A 26,882-nucleotide genomic window follows, 5' to 3' on the forward strand; every position below is an offset into this window, starting at 1 on the left:
CACAGATTTATTTCCCAGTTACTATTATTAGACTGAACTAGCCATCAAAAATTCCTGTTGCTGGAGAGAATGCACAGTCTCTCCTAGTCAGTGTCACATCATGTGAAAGATGCTGTTACTACACTAGAGATCTATCAATTTCTAATTAACTCGGTGCAAAATCCTTTTGAAATGTTAAAACTTTACTAAGCATTCTTTGTGACATGAGTAACACATCTGAATCCCCTGGATCAAAAATGCATAAGACTAAAATTTCCACAAACGTTTATGTAAATGAAAGCAAAATGTTGATTTAGACAGTTATAAAATATGTTAAAAACAAGAAAAGAATTAATTCCTTTTGTAAGTCAACATCCATAGTACTTCAATGCAAATGGAAATCATCAGATCTCAATACTATTATTTACAAGAAAAACACTAACTTCAGTTATGACCACATTCTCTCAACCATAACAGATAATTGTCTGTCAAGATTCTCTTGTTAAAAACAGATCATTTATATGCGAAGTAATATAGTTTTGTACGGACTGATTATGTGCAAATTCTGCCCATTTGTGAGATTCTTTTAGTGGAAACAACCCAAAACATTCTACATATTTTCAGTCCACTTGCAGTAAGAAATTAAAAGCAAAAAACTGAAGCTTTCTGTGGTTACACCCATAATCTTCACCAAAGGGAACTAACTGTCATTCCTGTAGCTGTGGTGGTCTCTCATACACAATGGCAGTCCTGTAATTGGTCAATCTACCTCACTGTGACCTCGCAATGCCAGAAATAATGTAATATCGGCAATAGAAGGATGCTGCTGAAACCTTGTTGGGTAGTATACAACTGGCCAAATCTCTCTGTAATTTCAATGTCAAGAGTCTGTTTCCATGAACTATCAAAATCATAACTGCTGTCCTACTAAAAGTAACTTTTGCACATTCGCATTTCTTCAGCCCAAGATATGAAATGGAAGTCAGCAAACATAACATAATGGAAGTCACCAAACATAACATAAAATTATGTCAGCTACCACTGATTTTTCAAGATCTCAATTCCTTAATGTGCCTGTGTCATTCTGTACAATGCGAAACTACAAGAATGGACAGACCAATGCAGTTTCTTCCACGCACCGATGGAATGGTGTTAACTCTAGGGACCCTGAAGCCTATATTGCCCTTAACCAGGCATGTTTTCTTATTTTTATCCAGTTTATTACTGAGACAATAGTAATTTGTTTACATCCGTAAACAGTATATGGCTTTAGAACAACAATCAAGAAATTCATTAAAATATACCCTTTGAAAAGCATACATATAAAAATTTAACATGTACAGGGTGGGGCAAATAAAAGTGGCATGGAGAACAGAGTTCCAGGGCACAATGTAACACAGCAGAGGAAAGGATATACAGTGCTAGCCTGACTATAGCAGATGTTGAAAGTGACCACCACTCATGTCTTGGCAGTTTTAGGCCCTGATCAGAAAGTTGCTGAAGGCAGCTCAAAGCTAGGCTGCTGGAATTGCTGCAGTCTCATCCGAAATGTTCTGCTGTAGTTCCTGAAGACTATGAGGGTTGTTGCAACACTGGCAGATCAGGTGACCTGGGTGGCCTGCTAGGGCAACAACCAGACTGATCTCTGCTAACAACTCTGTTAGGCATGGAGATAGTGTAAATGTACTCCAAGGTTCGGCCAGCTGTATGGGCAGTTGCTCCATCCTGTTGGAAATAACTACGTCTTATCCTCCTTTGCTAATGCTGCCACAAATGGTTTCCAAATAGTGGCAATGTAATGTGCTGAAGTCAACATTTGATGAAAGAAGATGGGACCAATAATGTAGTGTGCAGACACTGCACACCAAACCCCAACCTCCTGATCATACAATGGTGTTTCACAGAAGTTGTGCAGATTCTACACCGCCCAGAACGTGAGATTCTGCGAGTTAATAATAACCACTCAGGTGAAATCAGGCTTCATAGGGCATAAAGAACAGATCCAAGTCCAAGCCATTCACAGTTATCTCAGCAAACAGCCACTCACAAAACTGCAGGCACTGAGGAGCATCCTCTAGTTTTAATGCATGAACAACAGACAGTGCAGATCCAGGTGGAGTATTTGTCCACATGATCAACATGATATGATGGTCTCTTGCGACAGGCATCAGGTTGATTTGATAGGACTCTGAAGCATTTTCTGGTGAACTGCAGCCTCATTTTCTGGTGTGCTGGCACATTTCATATTTGCCTAAAACAGATCCTGCCCGACACCATTTTCGGCACTCTTTGCTGGCACTTTGACACCATTAAACTTCTCAGCAAACAACTGGCGATGCTGTTTCCTTGACTGTTGTCATGTAGCTGTACACAACAAACATCCACTGCTCCACTATGAGTACCACTGTCTGCTTTGCACTGCTCCACTCACACTGACAGCCTGCACTATGTACTGATGTGGATCACGTGGTGTGCACATCACAGGGTGTGGGTATATGCATACATTCATGTCTAATCATATCCACTTGGTGGGCCACTTATCTGGTCCACCCTGTACACATGTTACGCAATTAATTTAATTGCAATGATTCTCACAACTATGATAAATCATAATTTACACACTATAAAATTAAAGTGTTCACTTACCATTAGTCTTATTTCACTAAATACTGTGATTCAGAATACATGTGTCCGACTATGACTGATTAGGGTAGGTAAATGAGATGGATGCTATTTATTGCAGTTTTTTCTGCCTACATTTGGCAAGTCAGTCTGAATTTTTTACTTCTTAGTGGACTGTCTTTCCCTTTGTCTTTCCTTACCAAACTTCCTGTGATTTGCGAGTTGTAGCTGTGGACACACAAACTGTGTTGCATTTGTTGACAGCCAGTGCCATCAGCCAGTGACTGTGCACCTTTGCTGGAATGTTACCTGTCTCACTGACAGCCCATCCACATGGGTGAGTTATTACACAAGTATCTCGTGTTAAATATAGCTTAAGTTTTAGAATTCCTGGCCATTTTTGAGACAGTTTTCTTGGTGCTTTTTTTTTTACTGAAAGTTAGCTATGGAATTTGGAAATTGATATACAATACATAAAAATATTAATGCACCCATGACATTTTTTTGGGAGTAGTCATGAACCCTGTGATTCCTCAAACCCACCCCCTCCTGTTGATTTAATATGTGATACGTAATAAAAGTTCTTTTGTACTATGTAACAACTCCAGAAAACATTGTTTTCGTGCCAACAACCTCATCATCTTAGCCATCATTTTAATAATATATTTGTCCAACAGCGATTTCTTCACGTTATTTCACCTGTCAAATGTAGGGGCCAAGGAGAGGTTGCTACTTTACTGGAAATTTGGAATAAGTGTGAAATAAACTGTCAACAGCATGGGGGTGATAGCTGTGATGTCTTTTTAATTTTGTGTCCGTAAAAGGTCTCTACAAATACAGAACAACATGCTGACATTTCAAAATAATCTGAGCATTATCACAACAAAACATAATATTTACAAAATGAACTAAACAATAACAGAAGTACACATAAATCACAAAAAATTGAGTTTTGTTTCCTTATACACTATTGTCAATATACATTTGTTGTAAAATAAAGTATGCTACAGAACAAGAGGACAAAAGGTGGGGAAGAAAAGTAAAACAAGAGTCATTTGTTTATGGTAAACAAATCAGCATTACTGCATGACTGAACTTTCCATACTTTTGTGAAGCACAGCAAGTACAACTGTATGCAGCATTTGAAACTTGTGTGAAGGTTATAATTTTGGTTTTTGTGTGTGTGTGTGTGTGTGTGTGTGTGTGTGTGTGTGTGTGTGTGTGTGTGTGCGCGCGCACACGCACACACACATATCTAGTTCACTGCTGATTTCTGTTCACGGCTTTCTAAGTATTCACTCAAAAGCATTTTCGGAATGGTATACCCATCATTGTCATTCCATACATGCACATGTCGTGTGTGAGAGGATTCATCTGTTCTACCTGTAAATTACAACACACTTTTCAGTGTACACTAACATGAGAATCTATAAGGAACAACCAGAAACTAATGCACATTAATTCTCTTTTGTTTTTGAAACAACTTCCAGTTAGAATAAAACATTTCCTGCAGCTCTATAAAATATATCTCTCAACAATGCAAAAACATTTTCCTGCAGCTCTATAAAATATCCCTCTCACCAATACAGTGTCATTTCATTATGAAATTACTTCCATGAGACTTCATTTTTTCTTTTTAAGATAGTTTTTTTCATTCCTAAGACTGGTAATTATGCTATCGATATTTGTTTTGAGGCTACAACAAATCTTAAATATAAATGACAATAGTAACAGCAGTTTTAATTTAGATTTCTTTTTTCCAGTCTTGCAGTCTCTCCTTGATTATAGTTTCCAAGATATTTATTTAGGAATGTCTAAGCTGTCTGTGGCACAAACATAATGGACATGGAAAATCAACTTGTGGTGTGGGTCTCAGTGTGTGCCAAACAATGTGGATAGTTATTTCTGTAACATGAAAACTTTCCACAAACACTCAAGTTCCGCACTGCTTTTTTTGTTTTTTGTTCAACATTGTTAAAGCTTATCTATGAGATAATGTTCGTGTGTGGTCACTTGACATCCATGGACATAAAGATGCAACACACAGATGGCAATGCGTTCTGCAGGAACGCCTTTCATTCTAAAAAGAAAGTGGAAGTCACATTGGTTTCTGGCTGACCTTAGCATTATAATTTAAGAATAAACTTGAGAATCAGTAATACAAACAAAATGTTTCACAAATGCTTCCAGTGGTAAGAAAAGACAGTTCTAATCTGCTGGATATTTTTTAACTATCTATGAAGATACTAAGCAATGTACTCATGGATTCATGTTAGTTTTAGTGAAATTGTTATTAGATAGTATAACAACAACAATCTGTCACGCAACACAAACAAACCAAGGTAGCACTGAAAATAACATAACAACACTTTAAAAAAGGAAGAAAGTTCACAAAACTGCATGTTCAATCAGAAGGTGTACTTGAACTTCTATTCAGTTCAAGAATAGAACCAAATCTGATATTGATTTTTGGAAGAAACAACATTCTAAATTGATATATTCAAGAAAATAAGGAGTATCACAATGATCCTGCATATGATCAAATCATAATCCTTTGTTACTCTTATAAAAATGGTTTGGATTACGCAGATGTTCATTACATAACTGTTCTTTAAAAATATCTATACACAGAATAACACCAAGCAACAGAATCAAGTTGAAATGATCTAACAACAAAATCACTGGATTACCAGAGCCAATAGAAAATATTATTAAATAATTAGCATCACAATTGCAATTAATGGGTTACATTATGTATAAAGTGACTTATTTAGCCATAACATAAAACATGACCCATTTATTGTTTTGTAACTCCCTGTGCCCCTGAAACAGATGAAATCACTAGAAATTCAGACCAGCTCTTCCACCATACATCCAGCATTAATCTCAATATTATAATAATTATTAAGCTCATTTTAAAGTAACATCTATTAAAGGTGACTTGTCTCTTTAAATATTGTGGAAAAAAGAGTGCATAAAAACATGATGGAGGAAGGAAACATTGCTCTGAACACATCTGATCCTTCAGTTGGTCACATAATCATAAAACTTGGCAACTGTGCTTTAGCACCAGATATGACAATATCCCAGTAACATGAACTGGAGAAAGTTCACAGTAACGTCGGATTTTATAGTGACAGAAATGAAACTAAAACAGCAGAAAAAAAAATATATTTACATGTTAGCACTGTACATTTGTGCGAATATAGTGTATTGGACATACATGCCAGCAATTCTGTTAGTAATTAAAATCTATTGCAGAATATCATAGTAATAAATATGTATGTAACAGATAATAGTGATACGTTAGTTCTGATGGTGATACCTCAGTGGGCAGCATCAAGAATTCTAGAGAACAACGTTATGAGTTTCAGGTAGAATATCTTTTAAGTTATTTTCTTTGACTATAATCCATTTTAGATTATTCAACAATTTTTTTATCTGTGGATCACCATTAAATGCATGTCTAACACACAGTTCAGCAAAAGATGATGTCTGACAAGACACATGAAGAGTCAAATGGAGGGGCTCACAACTACAGGGAGGTTGTAATTAAAGTTACAGTTTCAAAATGCTGTAAAAAATGAACCACTGCTCCAAAAGATGTCAAATTTGAACAGGATATTATCGAAGGAGGGGGAAACATAATGGGAAAAATTTACCTCTAGATAGCACTGTAAACACCACAATATTCAAAATAAAAGATGCAGGGTACATGGCTGTTCCTCAGTTTGCATCTGATGTGCTCGGCATGACTGCTTCAATGCACAATCACAAGTTGCTGGTACAGCTCTTTTGCAAGAATGTTACTTTGTACTAGTAGCTCTGCAGAAGCTATCAACACTCGAAAGTAATGAAAAAGGTGTTGGTCCATTACATGCCAAGGGCCTGGCATAAATGAATATGAAATTTAAAAAAAAAAAGGCAGGTTCTTTTGAAGTACAATGTGACAAAGGGAGAAAAATGGTTAATCTGATGGTGTGGGCCACAGCAGGGACGAGCGATGATGTGCAAACATGCAGTGCATGGAGAATTGCCCAAACTTTGAACATGCCTGTGCACATGGTGCATAAAATTCTATGAATCATCCTGCATTGCCATCCCTTCAAAATTACACATGTTAAGGAGATGCTTCATGACCTGCTAGTAAGAAACATTTGCTCTAGAATTTCTTGCTCACATGGGAGTGGACAATGAATGGCCATGGAACATTCTGTGGACAGATGAAGCCCACTTCCATCCCCAAGCAATCTTAATACACAGAATTGCTGAATATGGGCAACTGATAATTCACTCGCACATCAACTGGTACCACTTCATTCTGCAAAGTTAACTGTGTGGTGCGGGCTGCTACATTGTTTATCATAGGCATACAGTATATATATCTATGGAGTGAGCACAGCCTCCTGCTCACGTTCCCAATATCAAACCAGGCTAATCACATGATTTTTGGATGCCACTGCTAGTCTACAATTTTTGGTAATAGTGAAACTTTAATATATTTGCCTTGTTTTGTACACGTTTCTACACATCTGACTTTTAGTGACAGCTATGGTGCAGTATTGTCATTGCTGCAGATCAAAAGAGAAGTATATGAAAGGAGGACCAGTTACTTTTCACAGGTATGTACAAAAAAATGTATAATTGTAAATGTCATGTTGATATGAGGCACTTTATATGTTGAAAAACATTGAGAGACAGTATTATAAAGTCTCGTACTCTAGAGATAATTTCTGTGATTGTGCGTGTTTACGAGACTGCCAGTCACTGTATACACTTGAGTGTTATGTTAAAAGTTATAAGTGACAGTCTGGTTAATTTCCTCCAATTTATGCACATTCTCAAACCCTTGTGTTTATCTAATTATTTCTGCACAAGACAGTTCTCTATGCAGCATCATTGTAGCTTAATTAATTAGAACAGAGATTCAACAATGTGAGTAAGTGCAACAGAAAACATAAAAAAATATAGTTGACTGTCACTTCTTATCCCATTACCGAAATATTGTAAATAAAGTGGAATCCAAGCTATGATACTGTGGCTAAAAGCACAATACCGCTGCTCTTCACATCTTTAAGCCATCTACATCCACATGTATACTCTGCAAACCGCCATGAGGTGCATGGCAGAGGGTACATCCTATTGTACTAATTATTACGGTTTCTTCCTGCTCCATTCGCATATACTGTGTGGGAAGAATGACTGACTGAATGCCTCTGTGCGTGCACTAATTATTATAATCTTATCCTCAGATCCCTATGTGAGTGATATTCAGGGTGTTGTACTACATTCCTAGAGTAATCATTTAAAGCCAGTTCTTGAAACTTTATCAATATGCTTTCACAGGATAGTTTTGTCTGTCTTTAAGAGTCTGCCACTTCAGTTCCTTCAGTATCTCTGTGACACTCTCCCATGTATTAAACAAACCTGTGACCATTCATGTTGTCCTTCTCTGTATGCATTCACCATCCCCTGTTAGTCCTATCTGGTATAGGTCCCACACACTTGAGCAACATTCGAGGACGGGTGGCGCAAGTGATTTGTAAGCAATCTCTTTTGTAGACTATTTGCCCTTCCCCAGTAGTCCACCACCCGCTTCACCCATGACAGAACCTATGTGATCATTCCACTTCACCTACCTACAATGTGTTACACACAGGTACTTGTATAAGCTGGCCGATTTTAACAGTAACTCACTGATATTATAGTTGTAGGACACAACTTTTTTTTTAGTGCAAAATTTTACATTTCTGAACATTTAGAGCAATTTGCCAATCTCTGCACCATGTTGAAATCTTATCAAGATCTGACTGAATATTTATGCAGCTTCTCTCAGATACCACTTCATTACAGATAATTGCATCTTCTGCAAAAAGCCTGATTTTACTATTATATTGTCTGCTAGGTCATTACTATACAACATGAACAGCAAGGATCCCAACACACTTCCCTGGGGCACGCCCGAAGTTACTTTACATCTAAAGATGACTCTACATCCAAGATAATACGCTGTGTCCTCTCTACCAAAAAGTCCTCAATCCAGTCACAAATTTCACTTGATACCCTATACTATCGTACTTTTGACAATGAGCACAGGTGCGGTACTGAGTCACATGCTTTTCGAAAATCAAGAAATACTGCACCTAACTGTTTCCCTTAATTAAAAGCTTTTAGTATGTCATGTGGAAAAAGTGAGAGTTGGGTTTCACATTATCAATGTTTTCAAAAACCATGCTAGTTGACATTGAGGAGGTAATTCTGTTCGTGATACCTCATTATGCTTGAGCTCAAAATAAGTTCTAAGATTCTACAACAAATCGATGTCAAGGACATTGGATGATAGTTTTGTCGCCTGAGCTTTTTTCAAGAACTGGGCACAGTTTTTTGTTTGAGGGACCTATGGTAGATTATAGTGAGAAGAAGGCCAACTCAGCTAAAAATTCAGTATAGAATCTGACAGGGATTCCATCGGGGCCTAGAGTTTTGATCAACTTTAATGATTTCAGCTGTTTCTCAACATCGCTAACCCTAATACTTATTCATCTTTTCAGTGGTACAAGGATTAAATTGGGGCTATTCTCCTGAGTTTTCCTTTGTAAAGGATTATTTGAAAATGGAGTTAAGGATTTCAGCTTTTTCTTTGCTACCTTCAGTTTCAGTTACTGTCTCATTTGCTAGGGACTGGACACTAACTTTGCTGCCACTAACAGCTTTTACATACGACCAGAATTTCTTTGGATTTTGTGAAATATCATTTGACAATATTTTGCTACGGCAGTCACTGAAGGCATCATGCATTGCTCTCTCGACAGCCAATGTGTGACATTCAGCATTTCTCTGTTTATAGACCTCTGTTTTGTATTACACCTATTATGCAGTAATCTCTATTTCTTTACAGTGACTGTATAACACGGAGATTCCCTCGCATTATGAACTGTTCTACTAAGTACACATCTATCCAGTGTGTGGTCAACCATTCTTTTAAACTTGAGCCAGAGTTCCTCTGCATGCTCCTGATCTGTGCTGAATGTTTTAAGTGCCTCACTGAGATACTGAAATTCTGATTTTTTGTCTAGTTTACTGAACATATTTATCTTTCTGCTTGTTTTAGCTGTCCTTTGTACTTTGGTAATCATTGATGGCACAACTGTGTCATGGTCACTGACACCAGTTTTGATGCAGACATCCTCAACGAGGTCACGTCTATTTGTTGCCATCAGATTCCATATACTTACATTATGAGTACGATTCCTAACTATCTGTTCTAGGTAGTTTTCTGAGAAGGCATTTAGTAGAGTTTCACAGGATGTGTTACCACACTTACCACTAGGTAACACCCATCACTAACAAAACTGTAATTTTCCCAATTAACTATTGGATGATTAAAGTCTCCACTGAGGATTACAGTTTGACTGGGGAACGTACGTACAAGTGAACTAAGGTTTTCTCTGAAGATTTCTTTTACATCAGGAGATGAGTCTTATGGGCAATAGAAGGATCCAATTACCATTTTATGCCCACCGAGTCTTGCCCAAACAATTTCACATGTATCTTCAATTTCTATCTCTGTGGATTCGAGTTTTTTGTCTACTGTGACAAATACACCACCTCCATTTTCCATTCGCCTATCCTTTCGATATACACTTAAATTTTCCCAAAAATCTCATTGCTATCACTTTTAGGTTTCATCCAGCTTTCTGTACCTAGTATTATGTGAGCTTCAATGCTTTTCGTGAGCACTTCAAACTCTGGCACTTTGTTGCAAATGTTTCCGCAGTTTACTGTCAGGATTTTAATACTCTTGCCTGTGGGAGGCATATCTTCTAATAGCACTGATATTTCTGGATTTCCTACAGCTGTCATTATCTGGATTGGATGGACAGTCACCTAAAAAAAAAAAAAAAAAAAAAAAAAAAAAAAAAAAAAAAAAAACCACCTGTTTCTATCCTACACACTGTCAGCTACCTGAGTAGCAGGCTCTAATGTGTAGTGCACATCTGACCTATTTAGGGGGACCCTACAGTTCTCAACCCTGTAGCGTAAGTCTAGGAAGTCGTAGCCCAGTTTGTCACAGAACTTTCAAAGTCTCTGGTTCAGCCCTTCCACTCGGCTCAGAACCAAAGGGCCACGATCATTTCTGGGGACAACGCTGCAAATTGTGAGCTTTGCTGAGACTCGCTCCATGAAGCTAGTCTTCTCAACTTTCTCTGCCAGTCACTGGAATGATCCAAGTAAGATGTCGACATCACAATCTGCAGTTGGTTGCAACCTGTTTCCTCAATGGCTGCTGGAATAGCCCCTTCAACATGTTTAATGAGACACCCAGGCATACACACTGAGTGCACACTGTGGCCTTTCTTGTCCCTTGCTGCCATTTCCCTATGGGGTACCATCATTCATCGTACATTTGAACTGCCAATGATTAATAGACCCCTACCATTTTGCGTTTGCCTCCTCCTGCCACTGGACAAAACAGGTTTCCACACAACAGTTGAAGTGAGACCCATTGTGTCAGTTTCAGTGAAAGACAGCATCTCAAACTTATTGGTTAAAGGGATCAGTACAACACCCTGAATCCTCCCTGGTCCCCGTCCACCCTGTACAGGATGCCTACTGACATACCACTTGCAGTCAAGTGGATAGGTAATGATAGATCCTGTAATTTCTGCAGAGAAGACAGGATAAGCTGGAGAGAATAGTACTTGAGGTACGTCTGGTACACGCATCAGAAGTACAAGACTCTTGGGAGCTCTTCCAACACACCTATTCGCAGTAGCTGTCAATTGTTTGACGGTAGTCAGGCTCATTTCCAGCTGCTTACGTCAACTACCTCATCCTGTGTTTAAGAACAGCAGTCACATTGGGGCTGCATTTTGGCTGATGATGTATTATAAGGCAGTGAAGAGAGGACTTTAAATTAAACCTGCTGATTATCTTTTAATTTGTAGAGGTAGAAAGTTTGTAATTCCCTATAAGAATTGAAGCAGATACACAAAATGGGATTTCCATTAGAGCAACACAAAAACTGTGGTAAAAATTACTACTTTCCTAAAAGTTCTGATGTTAATTATAGTTGTTAAACTCAAAAACAGAGTTGATTTACGATAAATGTAGATAATAATTAGGGCTACTCCTCTTAAAAAAATTTTAGTTACAAAATCTGCTACAGTAACTAAATCACAAACCCCAATCTGTTACAAATTGCTCATAGATTATACAAAGGACAATGGTAGGTTCCGAAAATTCTCAAAAATACATTTATTTGCGTTGATACACAATGAAATTCAGCGGAGATGTATACTTTAGCTGAACTGTGAACCACAAACACTGATTTGCTACAAAGTAAATTATGTATCCACAACATTCATATCACTAACTTTCAAAAATATAGTTTTGGAAGCATCCGAAAATTCTGAAACTAACCTATGTCTCATGGAACTGTACAATGAAATCAGAGAAAGATTGTTTTGAATGACAATAGGCCTACTGCCTTAAAAATTTTAAAACAGCACAATTTAGTTCAAGCCTACAATTAACAGTAACAATACTAGTTTATCACAGCACTCGCAAATGTTCGAAATTTCACAATACAAACAAGTACTGATACAATGAAAGATTACACAGAGGAAATGATGCAAACAGTAAAATATGTGATTACAGAACTTTAAATCAACACACGGTCTTGTACAAGCAGTCTCACATAAGGGAAAATTAGTAAGTCAGCTTTTATATATAGATTAACATGCATACTGCACAGATTTTTCCTTAGCTGATTCTGTCCACACTTTTACACTGGCGTGCTGAAGGACACTGCAGCGCAAGTTTATCTTGACCACAACTGCTAAAATGTGCAGCACCAACAAAGCAAGTCTTCTGCCTGTTGCAGTTAACAATGCAACTTCAGTGCTTGGTATCAAATTGTTACATTGTCTGTAAAATGCATATATGCAACTCTCACAGTACTTCTGAAGGGGATCTATCTGTAGCAGCAAAATAATAACATTCAAAATGCACTAAGTCCTATACAGGCTAAAATGCACCATTCCAAAATCATGTGACTTGAACTGCAGGAGACGTTACAGACAGAATTCTTGTTCTGCGCATGCAAATTCTCACTCCATAGATATTTATACTAAACGATCATAGGGCCATATTTTTCCAAGGAGATAGGTCCTGCAGGTTCTGTTACCTTTACCATTTCTGGTAAATGCTACGAGAATCTTTTGTGCACCAACATCATTGCAAACCTTCAACAGATGCAAGATGGCACTCCTCCACATATTGCATAGCCAATGAAGCAGCTGGTGCACAGGCATCTTGGAAATACTAGAATTATCAGCTATCATTTTCTTACAGCCTAACTGTCCAGATCACCTTATCTTAGCCTGTGCCACTTCTGGCTGTGGCCTTGTTTGACTGATGATGTGTTGAAGTGCTCCAATTACAAATCTAGTTGAGCTGAATGCATGCATTGTGCAGCACATTCTAAATGTGACATCTAAGACACAGTTATTTGTTGTTGAACATGCTGTTTCTCAATTTCAACTTGTTACAGAAAACTGTGGACAGCATACTGAATGTATCTTGTGCCAGTATCACAACAATCAAAAACCAATTTCATTGTTGCTTTCTATCCAAGCCTTACAATAATGGAAAACAGATTTTTCCCATCTGATGTGGTACAACCTTGTCATGGTGGATGGACTTAACTTACTAACAGTGCCACAACTGTTGAATGCCAAACTTATGCAGCCATGCACAATGCACAGTACAGTGAGTTTAATGTGCAACTCTCACTATAACCATTGTATTGCATTTCATCTGTCATTTGTAGATGAATCCATTACTTAATGAAGCTTACAGTGCTATGAAGCATAAAAATTTTTGTTAAATTTTTTTTTGTCTCCATAATGTTTACCTCATCTTCAATTGATATCATTCAGAGCACACTGTTCTACTATCACCAGTGGAGAACAGCCAGTGTAGGATATGGCTTCCCACACCACAATTCCGGGTGTTGGTCCTGTGTGCCTCTGTCGTACACACTCCAGATTTTGGCACTCCCCTGCACGATGCCACATATGCGTTTGCCCGTCATTGGCAACAAGGCACAAGCGACTCTCATCACTGAAGATGACACATCTCCATTCGTCCTTCCATAAACGCCTATCGAGACACCACTGGAGGTGGGTTGAGTGATGCTGGGGTGTGAATGGAAGACACCCTAACGGCATGCGGGATCGTAGCCCTGCTTCATGGAGACGGTTGCAAATGGTTCTCAGTGATACCCCCAGAGCAACAGTGTCCCTAATTTGTTGTGAAGTGACGGTGTGGTCCTGCATGGCACTTCGTAAAGTGCAACGGTCTTGGCGTGCATCTGTGCGTCACTGCTGTCTGGACCCAGGTTGACGGGCATATGCACCTTCTGCTGACCACTGGTGACAACATCAATGCACTGTGGAGACCTCTTGCCCCACGCGTTGTGCAATTTTGCGTTATGTCCATCCAGCCTCCTGCAAGCCCACCATACGCTCTCGCTCAAAGTCCATCAGTTGCACAAACGGTTCACATACACGCTGTCACGGCATGCTGACAATGCTGAAGACGCACAAGGAGCTCCGTATACCACGGTAAAACTGGCTGCCACTGGCTCTGGCGGTGAACAACTGCTGAGCACATTGTGACGCGTTCGATCATCGCATGCACTGCCCTCTCCAAGTGTCCCGTGCAAGTATACCAGGTCTTATTCACTTGAGTCAATGTGTTCTTTTTTCATTTTCTAGGAGTGTATTAAGAATCAATATAGGAGCAGAATTCTGTATTTGAAGGGGCACCAGAAAACTGCACCATACAGCCCACAATAAAATCGAGCCGCTGAATAAGAAAACAGTATTGTTAGATTGGTCAGGATTTCTGTACCTGAAAGTGCATTTCCATTTAGAATGTGGGCAAAGCTGTGACTTACACAGCATTCACACTCAACTAGACTAAGATAAGTTGAGAAAAAGATTAAGATATTGCCAAGGATATTGCTAAGATATTGCCAAGGATATTGCTAAGGAAGAAATCACACTCAGAAATTTTGTTGAAGAAATTTACTTTCATGTTCCAAATCGAAGTAGTCACAAATAGGACATAAAAGCGAAAAAAGATTAATTTGGTTTCCAGAGCAGTGACTAGTAACAAGACACTGACATGTTCTCTTATAGAAAGAGTGTTTAAGGATCATACTAGTGCAGAGGAAACATCAAAGTAGTGAGTTTTGTTCTGACTGCAAGTAAGTTATCCATAGCAGACGACAGCCTACGAGACATTCCTGCAGGAAAAGGGGAGGGGGGGGGGGGGGGCGGCAGTATCAGGTAAGGGGCTGTAAACCAGAAATAATTCCGAGAAAGACTTTTACTTTACTGTCAACTCTTTGGTGTAATTTTTGCTGTGCTGATTTTTTCCCTGTTCACACTGAGTTTTTGTAGACTCTATGTAACTCATTCTGTTCCAGACATTGTGTGATTTGTAATAGTAAAAATTGAAGTCCACCATGTCTGATATTATTTTATTACAAATAAATCATTTATTTCAACATGTTATGCAGCTTCTCAGCACACTTCAGGAACACTGTGTTACAAGGTTATCTTATTGGTCCTACGGAGAGTTCTCAGTTTCACACACTCTTGAGGTTTTGTAGAATATTTGGTGTGTGAACAGTCAGTATCTTTGTACCTCACTTCTGTATCTCTTGTTGTGTGACCCATAACAGTAAAAATCAAAGTTAATTGTGTCTGGACTATTTGTCAACCCATAACACATTATTTCAACAGGTTATAGGCCCATGAATGGAAGACAATTAATGTTTGGTTGGTTTAAAAGAGGGGGTGCAGGGACTTAATTTCGAGGTCATCAGTCCCTTGTTCCCTGTAAAATAATTACACAAAGGAAAGAAGAAAAGAAAGGAGACGTACAGCACAATAACAAGAGAAAGGAAGAACCAGGAGAACGAAAAAAAGACAACCAACACTACCGTGCATGCTGCGGTTATGCCATTTCGCCTCCCACAGCCACAAATTCTTGTGGCGTAGTACTGAACGCAGGTCAGTTGCAGAGAAGCTGACCTCCATGAGCGGTTTCCGCATGGCCTGTTTGGCCAGCCTGTCGACAAGTTCGTTGCCAGGGATTCTGACATGACCTGGGGTCCAGACAAACACCACTGCACAACCGGACCGTTCCAGGGCATAGATGGACTCCTGGATGGTCGCTATCAAAGGACAACGAGGGTAACACTAGTCAAGAGGTTGGAGGCGGCTCAAGGAGTAAGTACACAGAAGAAACACCTCCCCAGGGCTTGAACGGATTTGCTCAAGAACACAAGATACAGCCACCAGCTCAGCCGTAAAAACACTGCAGCAATCAGTCAAGGAATGCTGTTCAATATGTCCTACACGGACAGTCGTGAAGCCGACGTCAGCATCAGCCATCAAGCCATCGGTGTAAACAACCTCGTGGCCTCAGTACTTCTCAAGAATTGAGAGGAAGTGGCAGGGGGAGCCGGGTTAACTGAGTCCTTAGGGCCATGTGAAAGATCCAGGCGAAGCTGAGGCCTAGTTGTACACCATGGAGGTGTATGTGGTTGGACCTCAAATATAGGTGGTATAGGTGGTAAAGGCAAGACTTCAGTTCAGAAAGACGGGATTGGACATGAACTGCAATTGGAAGCCCTGACCTGGGCCGCTGATGTGGGAGATGAATGGCCGTGGATGGGTAAAGGAGACCGTGATTCGGATGCGCACCAGATCTATGAACGTGTGCTACACTAACTGGCCAACAGTTGGCGCACGCCTAAGCTGCAATGGAGGCGCTATAGCTTCCACAAGGACACTGGTCACCGGACTCATCCTAAAAGCTCCTGTCACTAGGCGAACGCCACAGTGGTGCACCAGGTTGAGTAAACGAAACACTGAGGGTGCCGCCGAACCATAAACCAGACTCCCACAGTCAAGGCAGGATTGAACAAGGGCTCTGTAGAGCTGCAGTGGCGTAGAGCTATCTATACCCCAGTTGGTGTTGCTCAGGCAGAGGAGGGTATTGAGGTGATACCAGCATTTCTGCTGAAGCTGACGAAGGTGAGGAAGCCAAGTCAACAAGGCATCGAAAACCAATCCTAAGGACCGATATGTCTCCACTACAGTGAGTGGATCATCATTAGGTAAAGTTCTGGTTCTGGATGAACGGTACGACACCAACAGAAGTGCATAACACACGACTTTGGGGCCGAAAACTGGAAACCATGGGCTACAGCCCATGACTGTGCCTTGTGGATGGCTCCCTGTAGGCGCCGTTTAGCAACACTAGTACTGGTGGAACAGTATGAAATACAGAACTTGTCTGCATATAGAGAAGGCGAGACGGACGGCCCTACAGCTGCTGCTAGACCATTAATGGCCACTAAAAATAGAGTGACACTCAATACAGAGCATTGTGGGACCCCATTCTCCTGAATATTGGAGGGGGGGGGGGGGGGGGGGGGAACTATGGGAGGCACCAACTTGGACACGGAAAGTACAAAGCAACACGAAATTATGCATAAAAATCTGGAGTGGGCCGTAGAGACCCCACTCTTATAATGTGGCAAGGATAAGAGGTCGCCAGGTCATGTCAAACGCTTTTTAAAAATCAAAAAAGACAGCAACCAACTGTTGGCGTCTGGAAAAGGCTGTTCGGATGGCAGACTCGAGGGACACAAGATTATCAATGGTAGAGCAACCCTGGTGGAAGCCGCCAACACACCATACGTTCCAGCAGTTTACAAAGAACATGGGTGAGGCTGATGGGCCGACAGCTATCCACATCAAGTGGGTTTTTACCAGGTTTGAGCACCGCAATGATGGTAGTCTCCTGCCATTGTGAAGTAAAGACGCCATTGCACCAGATCTGGTTGAAGATGACAAGGAGACGTCACTTTTAGTCAGATGAGAGATGTTTTATCATCTGACTATGGATCGGATCTGTTCCAGGAGCTGTGTCAGGGCAATGTGCAAGGACACTGAGGAGCTCCCACTATGTAAATGGAGCATCATAGGATTCACTGTGGTGTGTAGTAAATGAGAGGGCTTTCCCTTCCAGTCGCTGTTTGAGAGTGCGAAAGGCTGGGGGGTAATTCTCAGATGCAGAGGCCTGACCAAAGTGCTCAGTAATCGCGTTTGCGTCGGTAGATAACACGCCATTTATGTTAATACCGTGAACATCTGTTGGGGTCTGGTATCTGAAGAGATCGTTATAGGTACAGAAAGCTGGCTTAAGCCAGAGATAAATTCTGCCGAAATTTTTACAAAGGTACACACGGTGTTTAGAAAGGATAGATTGCATGCAACCGGTGGTGGAGTGTTCATCGCTGTTAGTAGTAGTTTATCCTGTAGTGAAGTAGAAGTGGATAGTTCCTGTGAATTATTATGGGTGGAGGTTACACTAAACAACCGAACTAGGTTAATAATTGGCTCCTTTTACCGACCTCCCGACTCAGCAGCATTAGTGGCAGAACAACTGAGAGAAAATTTAGAAAACATTTCACATAAATTTTCTCAGCATGTTATAGTCTTAGGTGGGGATTTCAATTTACCAGATATAGACTGGGACACTCAGATGTTTAGGACAGGTGGTAGGGACAGAGCATCGAGTGACATTATACTGAGTGCACTATCCAAAAATTACCTCGAGCAATTAAACAGAGAACCGACTCGTGGAGATAACATCTTGGACCTACTGATAACAAACAGACCCGAACTTTTCGAATCTGTATGTACAGAACAGGGAATCAGTGAACATAAGGCCGTTGCAGCATCCCTGAATATGGAAGTTAATAGGAATATAAAAAAAGGGAGGAAGGTTTATCTGTTTAGCAAGAGTAATAGAAGGCAGATTTCAGACTACCTAACAGATCAAAACGAAAATTTCTGTTCCGACACTGACAATGTTGAGTGTTTATGGAAAAAGTTCAAGGCAATCGTAAAATGCGTTTTAGACAGGTACGTGCCGAGTAAAACTGTGAGGGACGGGAAAAACCCACCGTGGTACAACAACAAAGTTAGGAAACTACTGCGAAAGCAAAGAGAGCTCCACTCCAAGTTTAAACACAGCCAAAACCTCTCAGACAAACTGAAGCTAAACGATGTCAAAGTTAGCGTAAGGAGGGCTATGCGTGAAGCGTTCATTGAATTCGAAAGTAAAATTCTATGTACCGACTTGACAGAAAATCCTAGGAAGTTCTGGTCTTACGTTAAATCAGTAAGTGGCTCGAAACAGCATATCCAGACACTACGGGATGATGATGGCATTGAAACAGAGGATGACTCGCGTAAAGCTGAAATACTAAACACCTTTTTCCAAAGCTGTTTCACAGAGGAAGACCGCACTGCAGTTCCTTCTCTAAATCCTCGCACAAACGAAAAAATGGCTGACATCGAAATAAGTGTCCAAGGAATAGAAAAGCAACTGGAATCACTCAATAGAGGAAAGTCCACTGGACCCGACGGGATACCAATTCGATTCTACACAGAGTACGCGAAAGAACTTGCCCCCCTTCTAACAGCCGTGTACCGCAAGTCTCTAGAGGAACGGAGGGTTCCAAATGATTGGAAAAGAGCACAGATAGTCCCAGTCTTCAAGAAGGGTCGTCGAGCAGATGCGCAAAACTATAGACCTATATCTCTTACGTCGATCTCTTGTAGAATTTTAGAACATGTTTTTTGCTCGCGTATCATGTCATTTCTGGAAACCCAGAATCTACTATGTAGGAATCAACATGGATTCCGGAAACAGCGATCGTGTGAGACCCAACTCGCCTTATTTGTTCATGAGACCCAGAAAATATTAGATACAGGCTCCCAGGTAGATGCTATTTTTCTTGACTTCCGGAAGGCGTTCGATACAGTTCCGCACTGTCGCCTGATAAACAAAGTAAGAGCCTACGGAATATCAGACCAGCTGTGTGGCTGGATTGAAGAGTTTTTAGCAAACAGAACACAGCATGTTGTTATCAATGGAGAGACGTCTACAGACGTTAAAGTAACCTCTGGCGTCCCACAGGGGAGTGTTATGGGACCATTGCTTTTCACAATATATATAAATGACTTAGTAGATAGTGTTGGAAGTTCCATGCGGCTTTTCGCGGATGATGCTGTAGTATACAGAGAAGTTGCTGCATTAGAAAATTGTAGCGAAATACAGGAAGATCTGCAGCGGATAGGCACTTGGTGCAGGGAGTGGCAACTGACCCTTAACATAGACAAATGTAATGTATTGCGAATACATAGAAAGAAGGATCCTTTATTGTATGATTATATGATAGCGGAACAAACACTGGTAGCAGTTACTTCTGTAAAATATCTGGGAGTATGCGTACGGAACGATTTGAAGTGGAATGATCATATAAAACTAATTGTTGGTAAGACGGGTACCAGGTTGAGATTCATTGGGAGAGTGCTTAGAAAATGTAGTCCATCAACAAAGGAGGTAGCTTACAAAACACTCGTTCGACCTATACTTGAGTATTGCTCATCAGTGTGGGATCCGTACCAGGTCGGGTTGACGGAGGAGATAGAGAAGATCCAAAGAAGAGCGGCGCGTTTCGTCACTGGGTTATTTGGTAACCGTGATAGCGTTACGGAGATGTTTAATAAACTCAAGTGGCAGACTCTGCAAGAGAGGCGCTCTGCATCGCGGTGTAGCTTGCTCGCCAGGTTTCGAGAGGGTGCGTTTCTGGATGAGGTATCGAATATATTGCTTCCCCCTACTTATACTTCCCGAGGAGATCACGAATGTAAAATTAGAGAGATTAGAGCGCGCACGGAGGCTTTCAGACAGTCGTTCTTCCCGCGAACCATACGCGACTGGAACAGAAAGGGAGGTAATGACAGTGGCACGTAAAGTGCCCTCCGCCACACACCGTTGGGTGGCTTGCGGAGTATCAATGTAGATGTAGATGTAGATGTAGACATGTGATGTTTGCCCAACACTCTTGCTTCCGTTGTTTGATAAGTTGGTGAATGCAAGCATGGAGCTGCTTAAAGGCTATGAGGTGCTCCAGGGAAGAGTGCTCGCCAACGGTCCTTAACTGCTTCAGTGACTTCCGGCGACCACCAAGAAACTGTCTTTCACCAGGGGACCCTAAAGAGCGAGGGATTGTGTTTTCTGCCACAGAAACCATTGTTGTAGTCACCTGCTCAACCATCACATCAATTTTCCCATGTGGGGAAGAGTCAACAGTGACCACAGAGGTTAAAAGTTTCCCAGTCCGCCTTGTTTAAAGCCCATCTGCGCAACCGTCCGTGGGCTTGACGCTGGGGCAGTGACTGGAAGATGGGGAAGTGGTCACTGCTACACAGGTCGCCGTGTTCTCTCCAGCTGATAGATGGGAGAAGTCTTGGGCTGCAAATCGATAAATCAATGGCCAAGTAAGTACCTCAAGCCACACTTTAGTGTGTGGTGGCTCCGGTATTTAAGATGCAGAGGTTGAAGTGAGACAGTAAAGTTTTGACATCCCTGACTCAGTCAGTAAGCACGGTGCAACCCCACAAGGGGTTATGGGCATTAAAATCTCCCAAAAGTAGGAAAGGTTTAGGGAGTTGATCAATCAGTGCAGTTAATAGATTCCGGGATACTACACCATCTGGAGGAAGATACACATTGCAGACAGTTATTTCCTGCGTCATCCTTATTCTGACAACCACAGCTTCGAGAGGGTTTGGAAGGGGAACAGGTTCACTACAGACCGAGTTTAGGACATAAACGCAAACTCCACCTGACACTATTACAGTCACTATGGTTCCTGTGGTATCTCTTATAGCCGCAGAGGGCAAGGGTCCGCATTGCGGGGAACCACGTTTCCTGGAGGGAAATGCAGAAAGCAGGTGTAAAGCTTAACAGTTGCTAAGGCTCAGCTAGGCGGTGGAAAAAACTGCCACAATTCCACAGGAGGAAGACGTCATCTTGAGATGGGGAAGGCGTGGAACATTCAATGAGGCAGTTTACGCCTCAGTGTCACCTGCTGCCACCTATTTTTTTCCCGAGCAATCTATATCCATTTTGTCTGACAATCCGACAAGATCTAGGTCCTCAGACAGATCTAGGTCCACAGACACAGAGCTTGTAGGTAGCAGTGATGTGGGTGCCACTGCAATTCCCTTGGTCTTGGGAACCTTCTTTTTGGATTTCTCTCACTGTTCCTTGGGGTTCCCTGGCTGAGAGGACTTCACTGATTCAGTCTCCGGGACTGAGGATGAGCCTGAAGCCCTGCGACCAGCTGCTTTTGGGGTCTTCAGGCACTGACAGGTGTCATTTTTTCCCACTAGCAAAAACCTGGGAAGGGAGTGACCCAAGGGACTCCTTCCTAGCAAGAGCAGCCGAAGAAGTTGTACACTTCTCCAGCTTAGAAGTGGGGATAGATGTCCCTGATAGTGGGGGGAGGGGGTGTTGCTCCTGTACGTGGTGCAGGAGCAAAAGGGAGGGAAGTGTCGCCCCCCCCCCCCCACCACCACCATCAAGGGGGCAGGTGTAGTCTTCTGGCTCAGAGATGACTGGGTTTGGTGGAGCTGATGGGGTGTAGCGGCAGCGTAAGACTATGTCATGCGCACAGGATGTAGGCGCTCAAATTTCCTCTTAGCCTCACTATACGTCAATCGGTCCAGGGTCTTGTACTCCACGATTTTCCTTTCTTTCTGGAGAATCCTGCAGTCTGGCGAGCAAGGCGAATGGTGCTCTCCACAGTTGACACAGATGGGAGGTGGGGCACATTGAGTATTGGGATGTGATTGGCATCTACAATCTCGACATGTGACACTGGAAGTACAGTGGGAAGACATATAACCAAACTTCCAACATTTAAAGCACCACATTAGGGGAGGGATATAGGGTTTCGCATCACAGTGGTAGACCATCACCTTGACCTTCTCGGGTAATTTATCACCCTCGAAGGCCAAGATGACAGCACCGGTGGCAACCTGATTACCCCTCGGACCCCCGTGGATACGCCAAATGAAATGTACTCCTCACCGTTCTAATTTGGCGTGCAGCTCATCGTCAGACTGCAAAAGAAGGTTCCTGTGAAATATGACACCCTGGACCATATTTAAGCTCTTAGGGGGTGTGATGGTTACAGAAACATCCCCAGCTTGTCACAAGTGATTAATGCCCGCGACTGGGCAGAGGATGCTGTTTCGATCAAGACTGCCCAAGATCTCATTTTGAACAAGCCCTCCATCTCCCAAAACTTGTCCTCTAAATGCTCAACAAAAACTGAGGCTTCATCATCATGAAAGGTTCCCCATCAGCTCTCGAACATACAAGGTACTGGGGTGAATAAGAGCTGCCGCCATCCTTTGTCTAATGTTCCTCCCATGGTGTGGCCAGGGAGGGGAACGATTTGGGGTCGTACTTCTGTGCATTGAATTGAGCCCGTGAACCTTTAGAGACTGCTGGTGTTTGACCACCAGCAAGAGACGATTACTATGCTTCATCGGGTGTCATCCACCCTGATGCCACCCACTCCGCCCTCACCATGGGTGCCACCCAGCCGCACGCAGTAAAGGCCACTTTGCAGGATGGCCATTGCCAGAGGTCCCAATGCCACAGGGGGATGGGCATCTTCCCCTTTGGCATAAGTGAGAAGTTAACGGTGTAGGTATCAGTAGAATGATCCCTGTGTGGTCAGGGCTACAGCCAACAGGGTACATGGCAGCCCCACCACAACGGAGTGGCTACCATGCTGGATATCAGGTGCAACCAAGCAAACAAGTCCAATATCAATGTCAGTGTAGAAAACGATACTGCACAGTTGTTGGAAAAATACGCACCCAGGAGGGTGACCTCACCCAACAGTTGGAGAATGAGCAGAAGTGCACATCCAAGTCAATGAAGGATGCGATTGGTCTCAGCACATGATGGACACGATGCACCATGTAAGGCGCCCTTCCCAAATTGGCTCGCTCTTCGGGAACATTTTGAAAAATGGAGGTAAAACCCTACAGGGGACCATCACAAAGGCCGAAACGTGCGATACTCCTTTTAGACGCCTCTTACGACAGGCAGGAATACCTTGGACCTATTCTAACCCCCGGACCCACAGGGGAGACAAATAATATTTTGTGGTAAATTAACATCAGAGACATGATAAATATTTTAATATACAATAGTGACAAGTAAAAACAGTTTCCCATCCGTGGGCAAAGAAAAAACTTAACCTCACGATACAAAGTGAGATTTTCACATAAGCTAGTTCAAAGGTATTGGAAATTGACCATCTTGTAAGTTTCAAGTTTGCATACTACCAAAACCACACAATGCATACAATGCACAGACATTCCTGAAGTATGCTCATAAGTTACATAATGTGCTGATAAAGATGTATGTCAAGAAATAGTATTAGAGACAGTGAACTTGGATTATTGCTATTATGGATGAGAGAGAGAGAGAGAGAGAGAGAGAGAGAGAGAGAGAGAGAGTGAGAGTGCGGGCGGGCAGTGTGTGCATTAAACTATTAAACTGCAAAGAAATAGTACCCATATTATCTAAGCACCAGCAGCAGCAGCAGCAGCAGCAGCAGCATGGCAAGTAACAGAGTAATGAAACAAACAAACAAACAAACAAACAAACTTGGAGAACACCCTCTCAGAGTTTAGCTGTACACAACTCTTCCACATCTTAGATCAACCTTGCATGAACTTCTGCCGCGAATTAAGAGATTGGAACAACGGACATGAAAAAAATTGAATTGTCATCAGGAACATCCATCTGCATGTATTTTTATCATTCAAATAATTTTACATCAGTTAAGCCTCATACAAATGGTACCATTTTAAATTTAAACAACTCAGATTTGTGTGTTTTTTGTGACAAACTAAAATGGCAGGTATACCTTAATGGGAGAAGTCACTTGACAGGTAGCTCTTAAAATCCTAAAATACCTTAACAAACAAACACAAGGGGACAACAGAGGTCTCACCCTCTGCAATTTTACAAAAGGTTTCTTTGATACAGACTTCAATAAGCAGATATATAAAAGGTGTTAGACATTGTCGCATTGAGGGTATTATAGTAATGACCAGCCCTAAAAATAGCCTATGTCATAAGGTTGGAAAACAATGATTTAACCATGAGCTGTCTCAAATATTGGCCCGACCAAGAGAACTTTCAATTGATATGAATTTAGAAATGAAACCAATCATTGTAACTTTGTGCCACAGTTTGAGATAAAGGGGTTATGGGTTATGAGGTAGTAATCCTGATCTAATGCACAGCATGTGCAAATAATAAGGTGGGGGGGGGGGGGGGGAGGTGGCATGTTTGAGTACTCCTGCCATCCAAGCACGAAAAGACAAAATAATTATGTTTTTAAATGTTAGAAAACTACACAGTAATGTAATCCTAGGAAAGTATTATTATAGTTCAGATCCATGAAGTACATGAATCTGGAATTGAATTCAACATACAATAGTCTGCTGCCACATACCGTTTGAAAATATGAAAGCTACCAATACTAAGCAAGACAATACCAAAATTCTGTGACACCCTTACACAACTTCCCACACTACTACAGTTTCAAATCAACTATACAAATTTCTCACAACACAAAACCAACAATTAAAAAATATAAATGTGTGATGGTTTGCATGGTACTAAGTATGGAATCTAGCTACCATAATATTTACCATATTTACCCGATTATAAGATGAGGGTTTTTCCCAAATTTGTCATTCAAAAAATACGAGGTCGTCTTATATTCGCAAATTAAACTATTGCTGTGGTCATTAACATTTTTACATTGTTTAATAGATTAATATAGGGATTGTCTTCTATTTGTAGGCCACGCTTCAGCTATAGCCGTTTCATACATATTTATTTTGAACAATATCGCATTCAAATAAGCTCAAGACTTCCAGGTACGCAGAAAACCATGATACAGCATCGACCTTTCTTGAACAACCACACATAGTAATACATACCTCTGGCATAGAGAAACAACTGAAAGATTTGAAAGCAAACAAATCACTAGGTCTGGATTGAATCCCAATCTGGTTTTACAAATGGACCTGCAAAATTACAGAGCAATATTCCTAACTTTGGTTCACTGCAAAATCCTTGAACATATAATATGTTCAAATATAATAAACTTTCTAGAGACTGAGAAGCTTTTGTCAACGAATCAGTATGGTTTTAGAAAGCATCACTTGTGTGAAACTCAGCTTGCCCTATTCTCACATGATATACTGTGAACTATAGATGAAGGTTAACAAGTAGATTCCATTTTTCTACATTTCTGGAAAGCATTTGACATGGTGCCTTATTGCAGGCTGTTAATGTTGGTACAAGCATATGGAACAAATTCACAGAGATGTGAGTGGCTTGAAGACTTCTTAAGTAATAGAACCCAGTACGTTGTACTCAATGGTTGATGTCCATCAGAGACGAGGGTGTCATAAGGATTGCCCCAGTGAAGTGCTTTAGGACAACTGTTTTTCTCTGTATACATCAACAATTTGGCAGATAGGGTGGGCAGCAATCTGCAGTTATTTGCTGATGATGCTATTGTGTACAGTAAGGTGTCAAAGTTGAGTGACTGAAGGAAGATACAAGGTGACTTGGACAAAATTTGGAGACAGATTGCTCTAAATGTGGAAAAATGTAAATTAATGTGGATAAGTAGCAGAACAAACATGTGATGTTCAGTTACAATATTTGTCAAGTCATTTAAATATCTAGGCGTAACATTGTAAAGCAATGTGAAATGTAACAAGTATGTGAAAACCGTGGTAGGAAAAGTGAATAGTCGACTTTGGTTTATTGGGAGAATTTTACGAAAGAGTGGTTCACCCACAAAGGAGGCTGCATATAGAATGCTGGTGCAACCTATTCTTGAGTACTGTTCAAGTGTTTGGGATCCATACCAGGTCAGATTGAAGGGAGACATTGAAGCGATTCAGAGGCGGGCTGCTACATTTGTTACACGTTGATTCAAACAACACGTGTGTTACGGAGATGCTTCAGAAACTTAAATGGGAATCTCTGGAGTGAAGGCGATGTTCTTTTCAAGACACATGTTGAGAAAATTTAGAGGACTGGCATTTAAAGTTGACTGCCAAACGATTCTACTGCCACCAACAATCACTGCGTTTAAGGACCATGAACGTAAGATTCGAGAAATTATGGCTCATACAGAGGCACATAGATAGTCGTTTTTCCCTTGGTCTATTTTCGAGTTGAACAGGAAATAAATGGCTAGTAGTGGTACAGGGTAC

The 26,882-nt window shown here is 41.2% G+C and overlaps 1 protein-coding gene across 2 annotated transcripts in view; it reads right to left on the minus strand.

The window, feature by feature from the left end:
* Positions 1-3,385: 3,385 nt before the first annotated feature.
* Positions 3,386-26,882, minus strand: part of LOC124723091 (R3H domain-containing protein 4-like) — a 112,328-nt gene continuing 88,831 nt past the window's right edge. The window contains exon 6 of one of the 2 annotated variants that reach the window (XM_047248268.1): positions 3,386-3,984. In XM_047248268.1, the coding sequence (XP_047104224.1) occupies positions 3,857-3,984 (128 nt within the window). In that variant the 3' untranslated portion in view covers positions 3,386-3,856. The remainder of the gene's footprint in view (positions 3,985-26,882) is intronic. The other variant, XM_047248269.1, reaches the window with a different exon arrangement.

The sequence above is a fragment of the Schistocerca piceifrons genome, chromosome X (genome assembly GCF_021461385.2).
Source record: "Schistocerca piceifrons isolate TAMUIC-IGC-003096 chromosome X, iqSchPice1.1, whole genome shotgun sequence".
Lineage (NCBI taxonomy): Eukaryota > Metazoa > Arthropoda > Insecta > Orthoptera > Acrididae > Schistocerca > Schistocerca piceifrons.